The sequence below is a fragment of the Leucoraja erinacea genome, chromosome 7 (assembly GCF_028641065.1).
Source record: "Leucoraja erinacea ecotype New England chromosome 7, Leri_hhj_1, whole genome shotgun sequence".
In the NCBI taxonomy this organism is placed as follows: Eukaryota; Metazoa; Chordata; class Chondrichthyes; order Rajiformes; family Rajidae; genus Leucoraja; species Leucoraja erinaceus.
This window is the reverse complement of record NC_073383.1, coordinates 34123836-34140033: the sequence shown is the minus strand read 5'-3', so window position 1 is coordinate 34140033 and position 16198 is coordinate 34123836. Positions and strand designations below refer to the sequence as shown.

Genomic DNA, 16198 nt, shown 5'->3' with positions numbered 1-16198 from the left:
GTCTTGATTTCTTTAAAAAGAAAGGCAAGTCAAGCTCACACATTTTCCTAGGTAGCCAAAATTGCTGGAGAAACTCAGCGGGTGAGGCAGCATCAATGGAGCGAAGGAAATAGGCAACGTTTCGGGTCACAAATTTTCCGTAACATTTTACTTATGAATGCAAAATGTAAGCAAGTAGTACCACTTGCACAAATTGTGATTTTTTGTTAATTTCAAATTCACCTGTGTGTCTACAGTGTCTACATACATTTTGATTCCTCACCCCATTCCTTTATGATTTTAACACATTTTCTCTAGAAGTACCAACAATAGCCCATCCAATGCCCAAAAGCTTTGAATGTTTCGCTGCACACAATGTCACTGAGGGAATACTTGCAAACAGAAACGTTTCTTTTGAAACAGACGAAAAAGGTGGTGTGACTTAATCACATATCACGCTCTGTTTACCTTTGCCTTATCCTGTGAAATTCTTGCCATTTTCTTTCATTTCCATGATTCCTCCACCCTAACTCCTGGTCAACATCTGAAATAAATAGCAACCAAAAAAAAAACATGAACCAGTAACCTTAGGCCAGTCCAACCTTGCAAGTAATAGCTTCTATTTGTTATCATAGAGGTTTTCAAATATTGTTGCACAATGGTCAAATGGATGATCCAAGTCCCAAATGTTGAATTACAGAGTGTATAATTGAAAGATGTGTAGGTGATAACATGGACAGTGAAGAAGGTGATCTAAGATTACAACAAGCTATTGATCAACTGGGAAAGTGGACCGAGGAATAGCAAATGCATTTTAAGACAGATAAATGTGAGGTGTTGCATTTTGGTAAGACAAACCAGACACAGACTTTCTCAGTAAATGGTTTTCCCCATGGCAGTGTGGTGGAACAGAGACCTAGGGATCCAGGTACATAGTTCCATGAAGTGACACCACAAATAGACAGGGTGATGAAGAAAGCATGTGGCATGGTTGCCTTCGTTGGTCAGTATAATGATGACAGGAGTTGGTATGTCTTGTTACAGCTGTACAAGAGATTGAGAAGGCCATATCTGGAGCAGTGTATGCAGTTCTGTTTACTCTGCTGTGGGAAGGTTGCCATTAAACTGGAAAGAGTGCAAAGAAGATTTACGAGTATGTTTTTACCAGGCAAAGGTTTAAAGTGAGAGGGGAAAGAATTTAAAGGCAACCCGAGGAACAACTTCTTCACAGGCATATATGGAATGAGCTGCCGGAGGAAATGGTAGAGTTACAATTACAACATTTAAAAAACACTTGAGCAAAGTACTCGGATAGGAAAGGGTATGGCCTGGGGCTAGCAAGTGAGACTAGGTTGGTTAGGCAACTTGATTGAGTGGTTGGAATGATTGAGTTGGGCCAAGGGGCCTGTTTCCGTGTTCAATGACTAGGAAGATTCAGTACTAATTTCATCACAACCTCAGGTTTTAAATCAATCTTAGAAACTCGAAGCTGAGGCAGAGAGCCCTCTAAAACAGTAGAGATTTAGCAAAGGATCACACAAAATTTCTAGAAATACTCAAAAGAACACAAAGTTCTTGAGTAACTCAGCGGGTCAGACAGCATGTTTGGAGAACATGGATAGGTAATATTTCGGGTTTGGAGTCATAAATACTCAGTAAACCTCAGAAATTGTCTAACCTGTTGAGCACTTTCTGATGTTTCCTTCAGATTTCCAGCATTCACAGGTATTTGTGTTAAATGTAATTGTTACCAAGACTAATGAAAAATGGAAATAGTAGGTTGCACATCTTTGGTCAATGACTAGTGCCGAGTGACTGGATGATTGGTTATTGATATTACCTGTCCCTTCAGGATCTCGGATATTATTACCTGAAAGGGAGCAGCATTCTTACCTCTATGTAAAAGCTTTCAATATACACACAAAAAGTTAGAGAGTATTAAAAACAAATAAGTGACAGACTATGAGATGTCCTGTATCATTCAATGTATACTTGAACTTACCCAACTTTAAATCCACTCTTGATAAAGGCTCCCGAGAACTGGAATCACAGAGATCAGTCAGGGAGGAGGAGAGTTCCTTAAAAAAGGTAGATGTATTAGTGTGTGATGAGATAGAGATAACGTGAGCGTTGCGAAACACTACCAATAACTGAATTATTCTTGCCACCCACAAAACTCAAAAATGACATCTCTTCTGCAAAGTTTTCACGATTTTCAAAGATAGTATATTTGCAGTTAACCACCATTTAAACCTCAATGCTTTTAAGGTGCGTGCTGTAGGTATTCCAGGTCTCATGAGCAAACAGGGGGATAGGGTTCACTGTTGCTCAGACCATGTTTTGCGTCACATTTGATCTTCAGATAGATTTTTCCTCAAGTGAATGATAGCTGGTATTAACAGCATTGGTAGGATGGTATTAAGAGCATTGTCCATGCTTCAGGAAAATCTGTGTCCTTTTTTCCCCCAGAGATACAAAAAAAAAAGCAAGTGAAGATGCAAGCCAGAATGAAAGAAACACTTGTCAACAGAATTCTGATAGGTTATAGGCCCAGGTACTGGAACATTGTGGAATTCAGTTGATTAGATTCTCACTTATTAACCAGATTCTCACAAAGTGCCCGGCTGTAGAAACAACTAGATGGAAAACAAAAATCATTGAAAATAATGAGGCCATGCACTCTTATGGGAGAAGTGTACACACTCATGTACACTTCTCCCATTTCTCGTCTCTTAAAAGCAGATGTGCTGAAGTAACAAAGAGGGACTGGAAATTATAGGCTGGTGAGCCTCATTAATTAATGGTAGGGAAACTATTGGAGAGAATTCTTAGAATTCTTTTGGAAGAGAATGGGTTCATTAGGGATAGCCAGCACAGCTTTGTATGCGCAGGTCATGCTAAATTGATTGTGTTTTTTGAAGAGAGTTGGTTAGCAAGTTTGTAGATGACACCAAATTTGCTAGGGGCGTGGACTGTGAGAAAAGCTGTCAAAGTATATTGAGGGATATGGATCAGCTACTAAAATGGGAGGAGAAATGCAAATGGAGTGACTAAGTATGAGGTGTTGCAATTTGGGAGGTTGTATGCAAGAGGAAAATATACAATAAATGTCATGATCCTTAAAAGCATTAATGTGCAGAAGGTTCTTGGAGTCTAAATCCATAACTAGATAGATAGAGGAGGCATAGGGTATGCTTGCCTTCAGTGTCGGGGCATTTAGTATTAGAGACAGAGAGTCGTGATGCTGCTTTTTGGTCTTTGGTTAGGCCACATTTGGAGTGTTATCTGCTGTTCTGGTGGTGCTATTACAGAAATATGTGAAGGATTTGGAAAGCACCGGAGGTTGTGGGAAGACCTAATAGATGTATATAAAATTATGAGAGACAGACAGTCAGCACAATTTTCCTACGTAAAATCAAATTGGATATATCGAATACTAGAGGGCATAGTTTTAAGGCAAGAGGGTTAAAGTTTAAATGAAATCTGTAAAAAAAATAACTTGCAAGGACGTTGTGATTGCCTGGAATAAACTGGCTGGGGTGGAGGCACATATGATTGTGGCATTTAAAAGACTTTTGGATAGGCATATGGATATGCAGTGAATGGGGGGAGATATGGATTATGTGCAGGTAGAAAGGGTTGGTCCGGCATCATATCCAGCACAGACAGTGTGGCCCAAAGGGTTTATTTCTGTGTTGTTCTATAAACTGCTGAGGTAATTCAGTGAGTCAAGCAGCATCAGTCTGCAGAAAGGAATGCAAGGTCTTGACCCCAAACATTGACTATTCTGTTCCACCCCTCACCCCCCACAGGAGCTGCTCAACTCGCTGAGTTAGTCCAGCAGTTTGTTTTCTGCTCCAGATTCCAGCATCTGCAGTCTCGTATTTCCATTTTACTACAATTACAGAAGGGATTTTATACTACAAGGAGTGGATGTAAGGTACAGGACTGAAACAGCTTCAATACTCCCGTGGATCTCCACTGCAATTTCCACCTTCATAATTAGTAGTACAGATAGACAATACAATTAGTATGTGCAGAAAGGAACTGCAGATGCTGGTATATAGGGAAGATAGACACAAAGGTCAGGCAGCATACTGTCTGAAGAAAGGTCCCAACCCAAAACATCACCCATCCTTTTTCTCCAGAGATGCTGCCTGACCCGCTGAGTTACTCCAGCACTTTGTGTCTATCAATGCAGTCAGCGTGGCGAGTTCCTGTTATTATTTTCAAAAAGATATGTTTGACTAATTACATCACTGACCTGTTTCAATTGTTGGTTCGACTTCCTCTGCACAGAGGATTTGGATTCTACTTGCATGACCTTGTAGCCAAATGGTGACACTGATTTTATATAGCTGACAAGTCCTGTTAAAGACTTTTTAACTGCTTTTACAAAGTAATCTGGAAAACAAAGAATAATTTGTTTTCTTCTGGTGACTGAATTTTGTTCCATTTCCCTCTTCTGACCCCTCTTTTCCATGTTCGTTACATTGGCTGAAGGCATATTGCCAGATGTCAGATAATACCTGCAGCTTAGCTCTAGAATATACTTAATAGCAACCAGAAGCCATTTTCTTCAAAATGAAATCCAGACTGCAATACCTCCCACAGATTTTTCACACTAATCAATTGCAGCCTCAAGAAACTAAATATGCTGGAAACTTGAGCAAACCACAAAATGCTGGCAGAACCCACGGGTCAAGCAGTATTTGTGGAGGGAATGGAAAGTTGGGACCCTTCTTCAGACTAATTGGTGTGGGGGGGGGGGGAGAAAGCTGCAAAAGAGAGGTGGAGGGCCAGACAGAGAAAATAGAAAATAGGTGCAGGAGTAGGCCATTCGGTCTACTAAGTGCCTACAGAGCCTAACAAGTGATAGGTGAGGGGAGAGGGTGTAGATCGGCAGATGGACAAAGTAAATAACAAAGGTTAGAGGTGAAAAGGAGACGAAAGTATGTCATATAAGGAGAGAAGAGAAATGAAATGTAAAGCCGGAATGACGAATATGGGAGGAAAGTGAATATGGTCGAGAAAGAGGGGGATAAATGGAGAGATGATGGACTCGGGGATGGGAGATGAATGTACAAAGGAGGGGAAAGGAGTAGGGTGAAGGGGGGGGGGGGAAATGGTTGGCACATGGTGGGGAAAATGGGTGCACACCAGGGTGGGTGCTGGCAGGCATTGCTTGGTTGGAGAATTCAGTGTTCATACCATTGGATTGTTAGCTACCCAAGCAGAATGAGGTGCTTTGCTTGAAGGAACTGTAGATACTGGTTTACACCAAAGGTAGACACAAAATGTTGGATTAACTCAGAATGAGGTGCTGTTCGTCCAGTTTGTGTGGCCTCACTCTGGCAATCAAGGATGCCAAGGACATAAAGATCATTGTGGGAATGGGAATGGGAGTTAAATGGCTGACAACCAGGGGATCCAGCAAACCTTGTCAGACACGGTACAAGTGTCCAGTGAATTGGTCACCTACCCTGTGCTTGGTCTCATTGATGTGAAAGTGGTCACACCGCCACACTAAATTCTGTAGATGAGGTTTGAAGAGGTGCACATCAGCAATTGTACCCAAGTATTCCAATAACACTGCAGCTCCATTGCTCAGTATCACCAAACAATTTTCATCTTTTAGTACACGGAATGATAGATAGATTTATTGAGAAATATAACATGGAAACAGATCCTTCAGGCCATCATGTTCACTTGACCAGTTGATTAGCACTTCACACTATTTGTATGCTATCCCACTTTCGCATCCACTCCTTACAAATTAGGGGCAATTTACTGAGACTAATTATCCTGCAAAACTGTATGTCTTTGAATGTGGGAAGAAACCAAAGCACCTGGAGAAAAGTCATACAAACACAGGGAGAATGTGCAAACTCCCAAGGTCGTTACAATACAATAGAACTTTATTTATCCCAGGAGGGAAATTGGTCCACGAGGGAAATTGGTCAGGATCAAACCAAGGTCTTTAGCGTTCTGAGGCAGCAGCTCTACCTGCTGTGCCACTGTGCTGCCCTAATGCCTCAAACAGATTATCTTTATACCATTGGTAGACAAATGCTGGAGAAACTCAGCAGGTGAGGCAGCATCAATGGAGCGAAGGAATAGGTGACGTTTCGGGTCGAGACCCTTCTTCAGACTGATGAGGGGGGGGGGGGGGGGGGGGGGGGGGGGGAAAGGAAGAGGCAGAGACAGTAGGCTGTAGGAGAGCTGGGAAGGGGAGGGGAAGGAGGGAGAAAGCAAGGACTACCTGAAATTGGTCAATGTTCATACTGCTGTGGTGTAAACTGCCCATGCGAAATATGAGGTGCTGCTCCTCCAATTTGCCTTAGTCCTTGTTGCTTGCATCCAGTCTGAAACTTTTCATGTTCTGCTTTTTGTCTTCCATCTCGCAAGATGTCTTTTTTGAATGGGCATGCGCCAGAAAATCAAGGTTATTTCAGTTATCCTACTTTCAACTTTTGTGGCAGGGTGCTGTTACCTTACAGTTCCAGTGGACAGAGTTCAATGTTAGGTTTGCACATTTTTCCTGTGACCATGCAAGCTTTCTCTAGGTGCTCTGGGTTCCTCCCATATTCCGAAAAGCTTGAAAATAGATTAATTAAATGGCCACTGCAAATTTTCCCTAATATGTAGATGGGTGGCTTGAGTGGATATGGTCAAACCAGAAATTTATTGAAGCATAGATTGAAATATAATCATGCAATACATTTTAACTTTATAAAAGGTATTATCTTTAAAAAAAAATGCTTACCCAGCTTTTGCCTCTTTACTGATTTCCATTCAATTTCATCATTGGAAGTGTGGACACTGGAGCAAGAGACCAAAATAACATTACTTCAAAAGACAATATTCAGAAATGTCCTTGACTACAACTTCCCCGCTACCATAATGGACAAAGCCCTTGAATGCATCTCATCTATTTCCTGTGCCTCTGCTCTCACCTTTTCTTCCCCTGAAAAGAACAAGAACAGAGTTGCCCTTGTTGTTTCACCCCACCAGCCTCCACGTTCAACAGATCATCCTTACCAATTTCCATCTGGACCAACAAGGCTCCAACAGCAGACATATATTCCCCTCCCCTCCCAGCATTTTGAAGATATCAGTTCCTTTGTCGCTCTTTTGTCTGATCTCACTCACCACCTACCATTCTCCCATCTCATGGCACTTTTGTGTGCAACCATAGATAGTGTAAGACCTGTCCTTCTCCCTCTTCGCTTCCTACCACCCATAATCCCAAATAGAGATTCAATTGTTCATCTTCCAAATCTAGCATACTTATCCAGCTAATAAAGATCCCACAAGATCTATTATTCTATATTCAACACTGACCAAGTAATATATAACCCAGTTTCTCACTGTTGGTTTGGAAGAATATGGGCCAAATGTAGGCAAATGTGATTACCAAGAAATATACCTTTATTAGCAATAAAGAGTTCAAAGGTATTTTATTAGTCACATTCACATACACCCAGGTGTAGTGAAGTGAAATGCTTTTTGCCATTTTGCAGCACACAAAAAAAAAATACAGACATAACACCAATGAGAGTCTTAAACACTAAGAACATCCCCCCACAACGGCTCCCACCATGAGGGAAGGCACAAAGTCCAGTCCCCATCCCCAGTTCACCCATAGTCGGGCCCATTGAGGCCTCCACAGTTGCCTCTACGGAGGCCCGATGTTCCAGGCCGTTCTCGCCGGGTGATGTTGCTCCGGCGTCGGGAGAGTCCTCCCAGCGGCCTGGGAACCCTGGAACGGCCGCTTCCGCACTGGAGGCCGCGGCTTCCGAAGCCAACAAGGCCGCGCCGGTTGGAGCTCCACAACTGGAGCCGAGGTTCTGGGCGGTCCCCAGAGAAAAGCCGCCTCTCCGACCAGGTAGGGACCCTGAAAGGTAGTTTCCCCCTTCCCCCCACCCCCCACATAAAAAAAGTCTAGCCCTCCAAACAAAACTAACTAAAATAAAAAATAAAAAGATAAAGAGACAGACAGCTGCTGGCTGGGCAGCCGTGCACAGGACAGCACCCCCCGAGTTTGGCCTAAGGGCTCATTTTCTTGCTCTCCATCTCAAACATCTCACCTTCCAAATGGGCATGTGGGCATGTGCAGCTGTGGATTCCCAAACTTCAAATATGATATTTCTTCCTGTGTGTACAAGAACCACCTCTGCTGACCATCCTTTTTGATTTCCTATGTATATTCTGTCCCACTGGGTACCTCTCAGTAAACCAAAATCACAGCAGTAACATATTATGCAATCATAGTGACGACCTTATCCCACCTGGCATGCATCTTAATTCCATCAGACAAATTCCCATTGTTACAACCATTTTGCTGCTGCATGGACTAGTTTATTTCTCTTTCTTAGGTTTGATAACAGTCCATCATCTGAAACATTATGTTCGTTCCATGGATGCTGCCTGATCTGCTTAGTTTTTCCATCATTTTTCTGTTTCTTTTTTCTCATGCTCCCTCTCTTTTTCTCATCCTATTCATTTAGTTTGCCAAGCAAGTCTTATTATTGTATTCATTACACAGACTACGCAGCTTAATGTACTGATGCAGGTTGTAGCCAAAAACACTGGCAATTCCTTTCCACTCACAGATGTCCCTCAACCTTCTGAGTTCTTCCAACAGTTTTTTTTTGCCCAGACTCCAGCTGTAGTCTTTTGTGTCTCCAGTTTAATGTGCTGGTAACATTTGCCATGAAGCCTCCTTATTTATCTACTCGTTTCTAACTATATTAAAAAAAAACAACGAATTTGTGTACCAATTTTACTTTTCCAAGACACTTCAGAGAACGCTTCCAAAAAAGATCAAAAAGACAAGTGAACGTCAGACTAACTTCCTAAGAGGTCAATGATTGTACTTTTAATGTCTTTTTTCGTAAATCTCCATGAGGAAAAGAATGGAAAATGGCAATCTAATTGAACAAAGAGACTTGCAAATGGGTCAACTTAGTCAAGTTTTGTAACGCAATATGTGACAACCTGCTGTTGCGATGCAGTGCGTTTTCAGCGCAGGTATTTGCTGGGGACTAACTGTCACGTAATTTGGTCTCAATTGCTCATCAACACATAGACCATAACCCGCGAGGTGCAACAAACGAGAATGCATGGGGAATGATCAAGCCAAGAGGAATAGAAATTGCGGATGGGTTTCAACAGCAGTGGGAACCTAGGCTATATTTCCTGCCAGGGCCAGAAGATAACTGGCTGTTAATACACAATGAGAGGCCCGAGCTTCTGAACTGCAGGCGAACTGCATGGAAAAACACCCCGTACGTCCACGGCCCCGCCAGCTCCTGACACCTACCTCTCATAGGTTCTTTTCAGCAGGCCGGCAACGTTGCGTTCAGAAGCGGCAGGTGGAGGAGGTTCTGACCCAGTGGGGAAGACAGAAGAGAAGTTGCCGCGAATCCATTGGTACATCGGAGTGGCGAAGGCTAGGCCTGAGCAGGCCAGGTTCGGGCCGGCTGTTGCCGTGGAGACCGGGGGGTGGGCGGCGCATGCGCACTGTTCCAGCCTTGTCCATGCATCACTGTGATCACAGGCCCGAGCTGGCAATGAAGACCCCGGTACAAATAATCCCTTCACACGATCCGTGGTCAGTGGGCAACTATAACACCCCATGTCCGGCGCGGTCGTCCGGCTGTAAGGGGGCAGCAGTTTTTTTAATTGCATTTTATGACCGCATACCTAAGATCGGCTTTGAATTATATCTGCCTTCTCTGAATTTACTCAGAATTGGATGCTACATAAGGTGCAGAAATAAGGCCAACGAGACTGTCCCGATCTTTGTCCCCTCGCCGGTGCCTTCAATCTGTTTTCAGCACCCACAACCCTCGAGAGTATTCACTCATTTATATTGTCCAGCCCCTGTTTAGAACCATTTAAATTATTTACTTCGACCATTGTTGCTGCGAGAAAGAGGTCCGTACTCGCATCATTTTTACGTTATTTACAAGATAGAGAAATAAAGATTTTCTTTGCCCAGGTTTTCAGAAGTGTTTAGGTACAGTTATGTACACTTTCAGATTATACAGTCACACAGCACAGAAACAGGAACTTCATCCCAGCTTGCCCGTTCCAATCGACAATAGAGATGCCCCATCTCTACTAGCCCAACGTTTAACCCAAATCCCTCTAAACCTTTCCTATCCGTGCACCTGTCCAAGTGCCTTTTAAATGTAATCTTTTTTGTCTCAACTACCTTCCCAGGCACCACATTCAATGTACCCACCACCCCCCTAGCATCCTATTAAATCTTTCTCCTCTCACCTTAAACCTATATCCTCTGGTTCTTGATTTCCCCACTCTGGGCAAAATACTCTATGCATCTGTCCTATTTATTCCCCTCATGACCTGATGCAGCTCTATAAGATCACCTCTCATCCTCCAATGCTCCATGGAATAGTCCTAGCCTGCCCTCTCTATAGCTCAGGCTCTCAAGTCCTGGCAATATCTTTGTCAATCTTCTCTGCGTTCTTTCCAGCCAAGCAACATCTGTACTATAACAGGGTGACCGAAACTGTGGCCTCGCCATTGGCTTGTACAGCTGCAACATAACATCCCAACTTCTATACTCAAAACCCTGACTGATAAAGGCCAATGTGCCAAAAGTCTTTTTGACCACCCTCTCACCCTGTGATGCCACTGGAAAGACATTTGGACAGATACCTGGATAGGAATGGCTTAGACAGATATAGGCCAAGCATGGGTAAATGGGACTAGCTTGGATGGGGCATCTTGGTTGGCCATGGTCGTTAGACCAAAGGACCTCTGTCCATGATGTATGACTCTAGATTACACTTGATTGACCTACAGGATCCAAGTGAACAAGAGCAGCATGTCACAGAAGGGACAACAGCAGAAACAATTAGCAAAGAGGCTGCAATATGCCTCTACTGCAGTGGTCCACATTGCCAAGCTCTTCTTGACACTGAGGTACATAATCCCTGAGGGTAGCATTGAATAAGATAACACTTATCAGATAGTCATTGGGTATAGATTGCCACCATATGCTTCACAACATGTGGAATGGATGATGTTTACCAGAGGGGTTTCAACTCTGCAAGCACACTCCCCACCCCCCTCTCCCAGAGCATGTTGCAAACTCCATATGCTGGAACAGTACAGGGCATGTGGCAGATACATAACTCCATTGTTTTTGACAAGATTGGTGGGAATATTGATGAGGGTATCCCAAAGAGATGGGGCCTATACGGATAGGTAGGACAACATGTTGCTGCCCTTGAGCAGAGAGGTCACAAAAGGATAGGAGAGTATGACCAAGTGTAATTGGGATCGATGTGAAAGGTGAGATGCGTAAGAACTTAAAAGTATTTATGAATGCGCGAAGTATAAGAAGTAAAGTAGATGAGCTTGAGGCTCAGTTAGAGGTTGGTAGATATGACATTGTGGGGATTACTGAGACGTGGCTGCAGGAGAATCGGGCCTGGGAACAATATTCAGGGTTATACATCCTATAGAAAGGGTGGGCAGAGGAGGGGTAGCTCTGCTGGTGAGGGATGGAATTCAGTCCCTTGCGAGGGAAGACATAGGGACTGACGAGGTAGTCACTGTGGATTGAGTTGAGGAATTGTAAAGGCAAGAAGACACTAATTGGTGTTATCTACAGACCCCCAAAAAGTAGCCTGAATGTAGGGTGTAAGTTGCAGCAGGAGTTAAAACTGGCATGTAACAAAGGTAATGGCACTGTGGTGATGGGGGTTTTCAATATGCAGGTAGACTGGGAAAATCAGGTTGGTTCAGGACTCCAAGAAAGAGAGTTTGTAGAGTGCCTCTGAGATGGATTCTTAGAGCAGTTTGTAATGGAGCCGACCAGAGAAAAGGCAATTTAGGATTTAGTGTTGTCTAATGAACCAGATTTGATAAGAGTACTTGAGGTAAAGGAACCGCTTGGAGGTAGTGATCATAATATGATTAGTTTTAATCTGCAGTTTGAGAAGGAGAAGGTTAAATTGTAAGTGACAGTGATGCAGTTGAACAAAGGGGACTCTGAATGTATGAGAGAGGAGCTGGCCAAGGTAGACTGGAAAGAGATCCTAGCAAGAAGGACGGTGGAACAGCAATGGCAGGAATTTCTGGACATAATCCAGAAGACGCAGGGTCATTTCATTCCAAAAAGGAAGAAAGATTCTAAGGGGCGTAGGAGGCAACCGTGGCTGACAAGAGAAGTTAGGGATAGAATAAAACTAAAAGAAAAGATGTATAACACAGCAAAGAGTAGCTGGAAGCCAGAGGATTGGGAAACTTTCTTAGAACAGAAGGAAACAAAACGGGCAATACGGGCTGAAAAGATGAAGTACGAAGGGAAGCTGGCCAGGAATATAAAGAAGGACAGTAAAAGCTTCTTAAATATGTTAAGGGAAAAAGAGTAGCAAAGTCAAATGTGGGTCCCTTGAAGGCAGACACGGGTGAAATTATTATGGGTATCAAGGAAATGGCAGAAGAGTTGAACAGGTACATCGGATCTGTCTTCACTAAGGAAGACACGAACAATCTCCCAGATATACTGGAGGACAGAGGATCTAAGGGGGTAGAGGAACTGAAATAAATTTTCATTAGGCGAGAAATAGTATTGGGAAGGCTAATGGGATGATAAATCCCCTGGGCTGGATGGTCTCATCCCTGGGTCCTCAGGGAGGTGGCTCTAGAAATAGTGGACACATTGGTGATCATTTTCCAATGTTCAATAGATTCAGGATCAGTTCCTGTGGATTGGAGGATAGCGAATGTTTTCCCACTTTTCAAGAAAGGAGCGAGAGAGAGAAAACGGGAAATTACAGTTAGCCTGACTTCGGTAGTGGGAAAGATGCCGGAGTCAATTATTAAAGAGGTAATAATGGGACATTTGGATAGCAGTAAAAGGATTAGTCCAAGTCAACATGGATTTATGAAATGGAAATCATGCTTGACTAATTTTCTGGAATTTTTTGAGGATGTGACAAGTAAAATGGATGAAGGGGAGCCAGTGGATGTAGTGTAACTAGACTTTCAGAAAGCCTTTGATAAAATCCTGCACGGAAGTCTGGTGACTAAAATTAGAGCACATGGTTTTGGGGCTAGGATGTTGACATGGATAGAAAATTGGTTGGCAGACAGGAAGCAAAGAGTAGGCGTGAACGGGCCCTTTTCAGAATGGCAGGCAGTGGCGAGTGGAGTGCCGCAAGGCTTGGTGTTGGGGCTGCAACTGTTTACCATATATATTAATGATTTGGAAGAGGGAATTAGGAGCAACACTAGCAAGTTTACGGATGACAAAAAGTGGGTGGCAATGTGAACTGTGAAGAGGATGCTAGGAGGTTGCAGGGTGACCTGGACAGGTAGAATGAGTGGGCAGATGCATGGCAGATGCAGTATAATATAGATAAATGTGAGGTTATCCACTTTCATGGCAAAAACTTGGGGGCAGATTATTATCTCAATGGGGTTAGGTTAGGTAAGGGGGAGGTGCAGCGAGACCTGGGTGTCCTTGTACACCAGTCACTGAAAGTTGGCACGCAGGTACAGCAGGCAGTGAAGAAAGCTAATGGAATGTTGGCCTTCATAACAAGAGGATTTCAGTATAGAAGTAACGAGGGTCTTCTGCAGTTGTATAGGGCTCTGGTAAGACCACATCTGGAGTATTGTGTACCATTTTGGTCTCCTAATTTGAGGAAGGACATCCTTGTGATTGAGGCAGTGCAGCGTAGGTTCACGAGATTGATCCGTGGGATGGCGGGACAGTCATATGAGGAAAGATTGAAAAGACTAGGCTTGTATTCACTGGAGCTTAGAAGGATGAGGGGGTATCTTATAGAAACATATAAAATTATAAAAGGACAGGAAAAATGTTCCCAATGTTGGGCGAGTCCAGAACCAGGGGCCACAGTCTTAGAATAAAGGGGAGGTCATTTAAGACTGAGATGAGAAAACACTTTTTCACCCAGAGAGTTGTGAATTTGTGGAATTCCCTGACACAGAGGGCAGTGGAGGCCAAATCACTGGATGGATTTAAGAGAGAGTTAGATAGTGCTCTAGGTGCTAGTGGAATCAAGGGATATGGGGAGAAGGCAGGCACGGGTTATTGATTGGGGACGATCAGCCATGATTACAATGAATGGCGGTGCTGGCTTGAAGGGCCGAATGGCCTCCTCCTGCACCTATTTTCTATGTCTATGTCTATGGATGACAAGTAAATTACTGCAGGATTTGAAAATCTAAAATAAAAATGGAAAATTTTGAAAGTACTTAGAAAGGGAAACAACTGGCAAATCAGTCAAAACAAATTCACAGCGTTAAATATTATTTTAGATATTTTTGAATTCCTTCATCTATAGTTCTTTGACTTTTAAAGCAAATGCTGAACTTTCTCAAAATATTTGCCCACCTCATCTATAGCTCTTGATAATCTGCCTCTACAGCAGTGATCCACATTTCTCCTGCAAAAATTCAAAGGGAAAAACCAGTAGTTGGACCCTCCTGGGCTCAGAAACATGAAGATCATAAAAAACAGTAACTCAATCAACTGAGTAATTCAATCTGACATGATAGAGGATGGAAGAGAAAGGTCATTAACAATTTACAAATTTTTGATTGTGTTTTGAATTAGTGATTTTAAGAACACATAAAAACATTTTAAATTTGTGTTGTTTCATTATTCCATGATTGAGTGGCCAATCTGTTTCAATACTGTGGAGGATGGTAAAAAATCTTGAAGGTCACAGTTTAGAGGTTATTGCATGTGAGTTATGGGTTACAGGATTAAGTGGGATATGGTCGTTGGGGCTATTGATCTAACTGAACATATGAAAATAGCACCCCTTGTGCATTGGGGAGCTTTAGTTTCAGGCTCACCATCTTCTCCATTATTAATGTTGCTACCTTCATCCAAATAGGTGTCTTCATTGGTGACTTTTCTGTCCCATGTTCTTCGGACGCAGCATACCACAATACTCCAGCTGGTGAATATCACAGTTAATTTCCAGATCAATCAAATGACTTGGACGTTAACTTGAACATTCTGACGAGTTGCTAGATAATGCATCACATGCTGATCTGTTGCTTGCCTACTCTTGGATGGAGGTTCCCAGTGAGGTTCTTGGTCACAGATGAAGAAAATAGCCCTTGTCCCCAAGGAGCCAAACTAATTAATCCATTTTGATGAATTGTCTCAGGACTGAATCGCTAGCCGTTTTTCTTCAAGTGCTGCCTGATCTGGTGAGTTTTGAGTTTTATTTTGGATTTCCAATGTCCATAGCATTTTGTTTTTGCATCCACCCTTTGCTGATGGTGCCAGCCTGAAAATGATAGATATAATGATAGATAGAATAAGAGGGTATGATGGTAGTTTCCAGAAATCATGTGCAGACCCACATTAATTTCTTTCTGTAGACTGCAAATATTCCTGTCTGGTTTGTGTACTCTGATCACAAGTGTTTAGAATCAGTAGCATTCGGTGGGAACCCTCAGAGAATCAAATTTAATTCTTCTGTTGGTCCTGGTAAGTAATTCAGTTATTTATCTACCTGTTTTGTAGCATGTTGTACTGAGCAAAATGATCGACATATATCCTGTTACACACTGGAAGAAAATGGAAGAAATAGTGTTGATTATGGCAACTGGTTTCCATATGCCACATTTCCATATGCCACAATGTTTCAGAAGAGACTATAAAGGGCAGACACTATATCTGGAGTCTTCAAAAACACGTTCTAAGAGAACAAAAAAAAAATGGTCCTGTTAGATAGGTATTGCCTTGTATAATCATATACTCTCTTGTGATGCTTTGTGATGCTCTCTCCTCAGCTTACGTTGATTCTGGTCCATCTCTTTTTCATAGCCATCGTCAATCCAACATTGTGCATCAGTGGCATTACTAGTCATCGTTAACTCCCTTTCTAGTTCTAGTAATTTCAAATATTACCCTAAATACAGAATACCACCAGGGGCAGCCCCGCCAACAGTCTGTTTGTTTTTTCTTTTTTTCTTTTATTTTTAGTGCGTGTTAAAAGTTTGTGTAAATGTTCTCTGGTTTGTTTGATGTGGAGGGAGGGGGAGGGGGTCAGGGGAAACTTTTTTTTTCAGTTTCTTACCTTGCTGGAGATGCGATTAATTTTCGGATCGCTTCCTCCGGTCACTCTGCGGCCAACCATCGATGGAGGCCTCCTCGGACTGACCTTGGGTCCCACCGCGGGGCGTGGAC

At 42.8% G+C, this 16198-nt stretch overlaps 2 protein-coding genes across 2 annotated transcripts in view; one reads left to right on the top strand and one right to left on the bottom strand.

Moving 5' to 3' along the window:
- The window catches only part of LOC129698864 (sentrin-specific protease 2-like), a 48794-nt gene extending 39158 nt beyond the window's left edge, over nucleotides 1-9636 (bottom strand). The window contains exons 1-5 of the mRNA XM_055638196.1: nucleotides 9305-9636; nucleotides 6746-6801; nucleotides 4244-4383; nucleotides 1982-2057; nucleotides 448-523 (exon numbers count right to left, since the gene is read on the bottom strand). Of these exons, the coding sequence (XP_055494171.1) occupies nucleotides 448-523; nucleotides 1982-2057; nucleotides 4244-4383; nucleotides 6746-6801; nucleotides 9305-9621 (665 nt within the window). The 5' untranslated portion in view covers nucleotides 9622-9636. The remainder of the gene's footprint in view (nucleotides 1-447; nucleotides 524-1981; nucleotides 2058-4243; nucleotides 4384-6745; nucleotides 6802-9304) is intronic.
- Nucleotides 9637-11319: 1683 nt separating this feature from the next.
- Nucleotides 11320-16198, top strand: part of zgc:112416 (uncharacterized protein LOC550509 homolog) — a 118490-nt gene continuing 113611 nt past the window's right edge. The window contains exon 1 of the mRNA XM_055638200.1: nucleotides 11320-15213. Coding sequence (XP_055494175.1) covers nucleotides 15157-15213 — 57 coding nt within the window. The 5' untranslated portion in view covers nucleotides 11320-15156. The remainder of the gene's footprint in view (nucleotides 15214-16198) is intronic.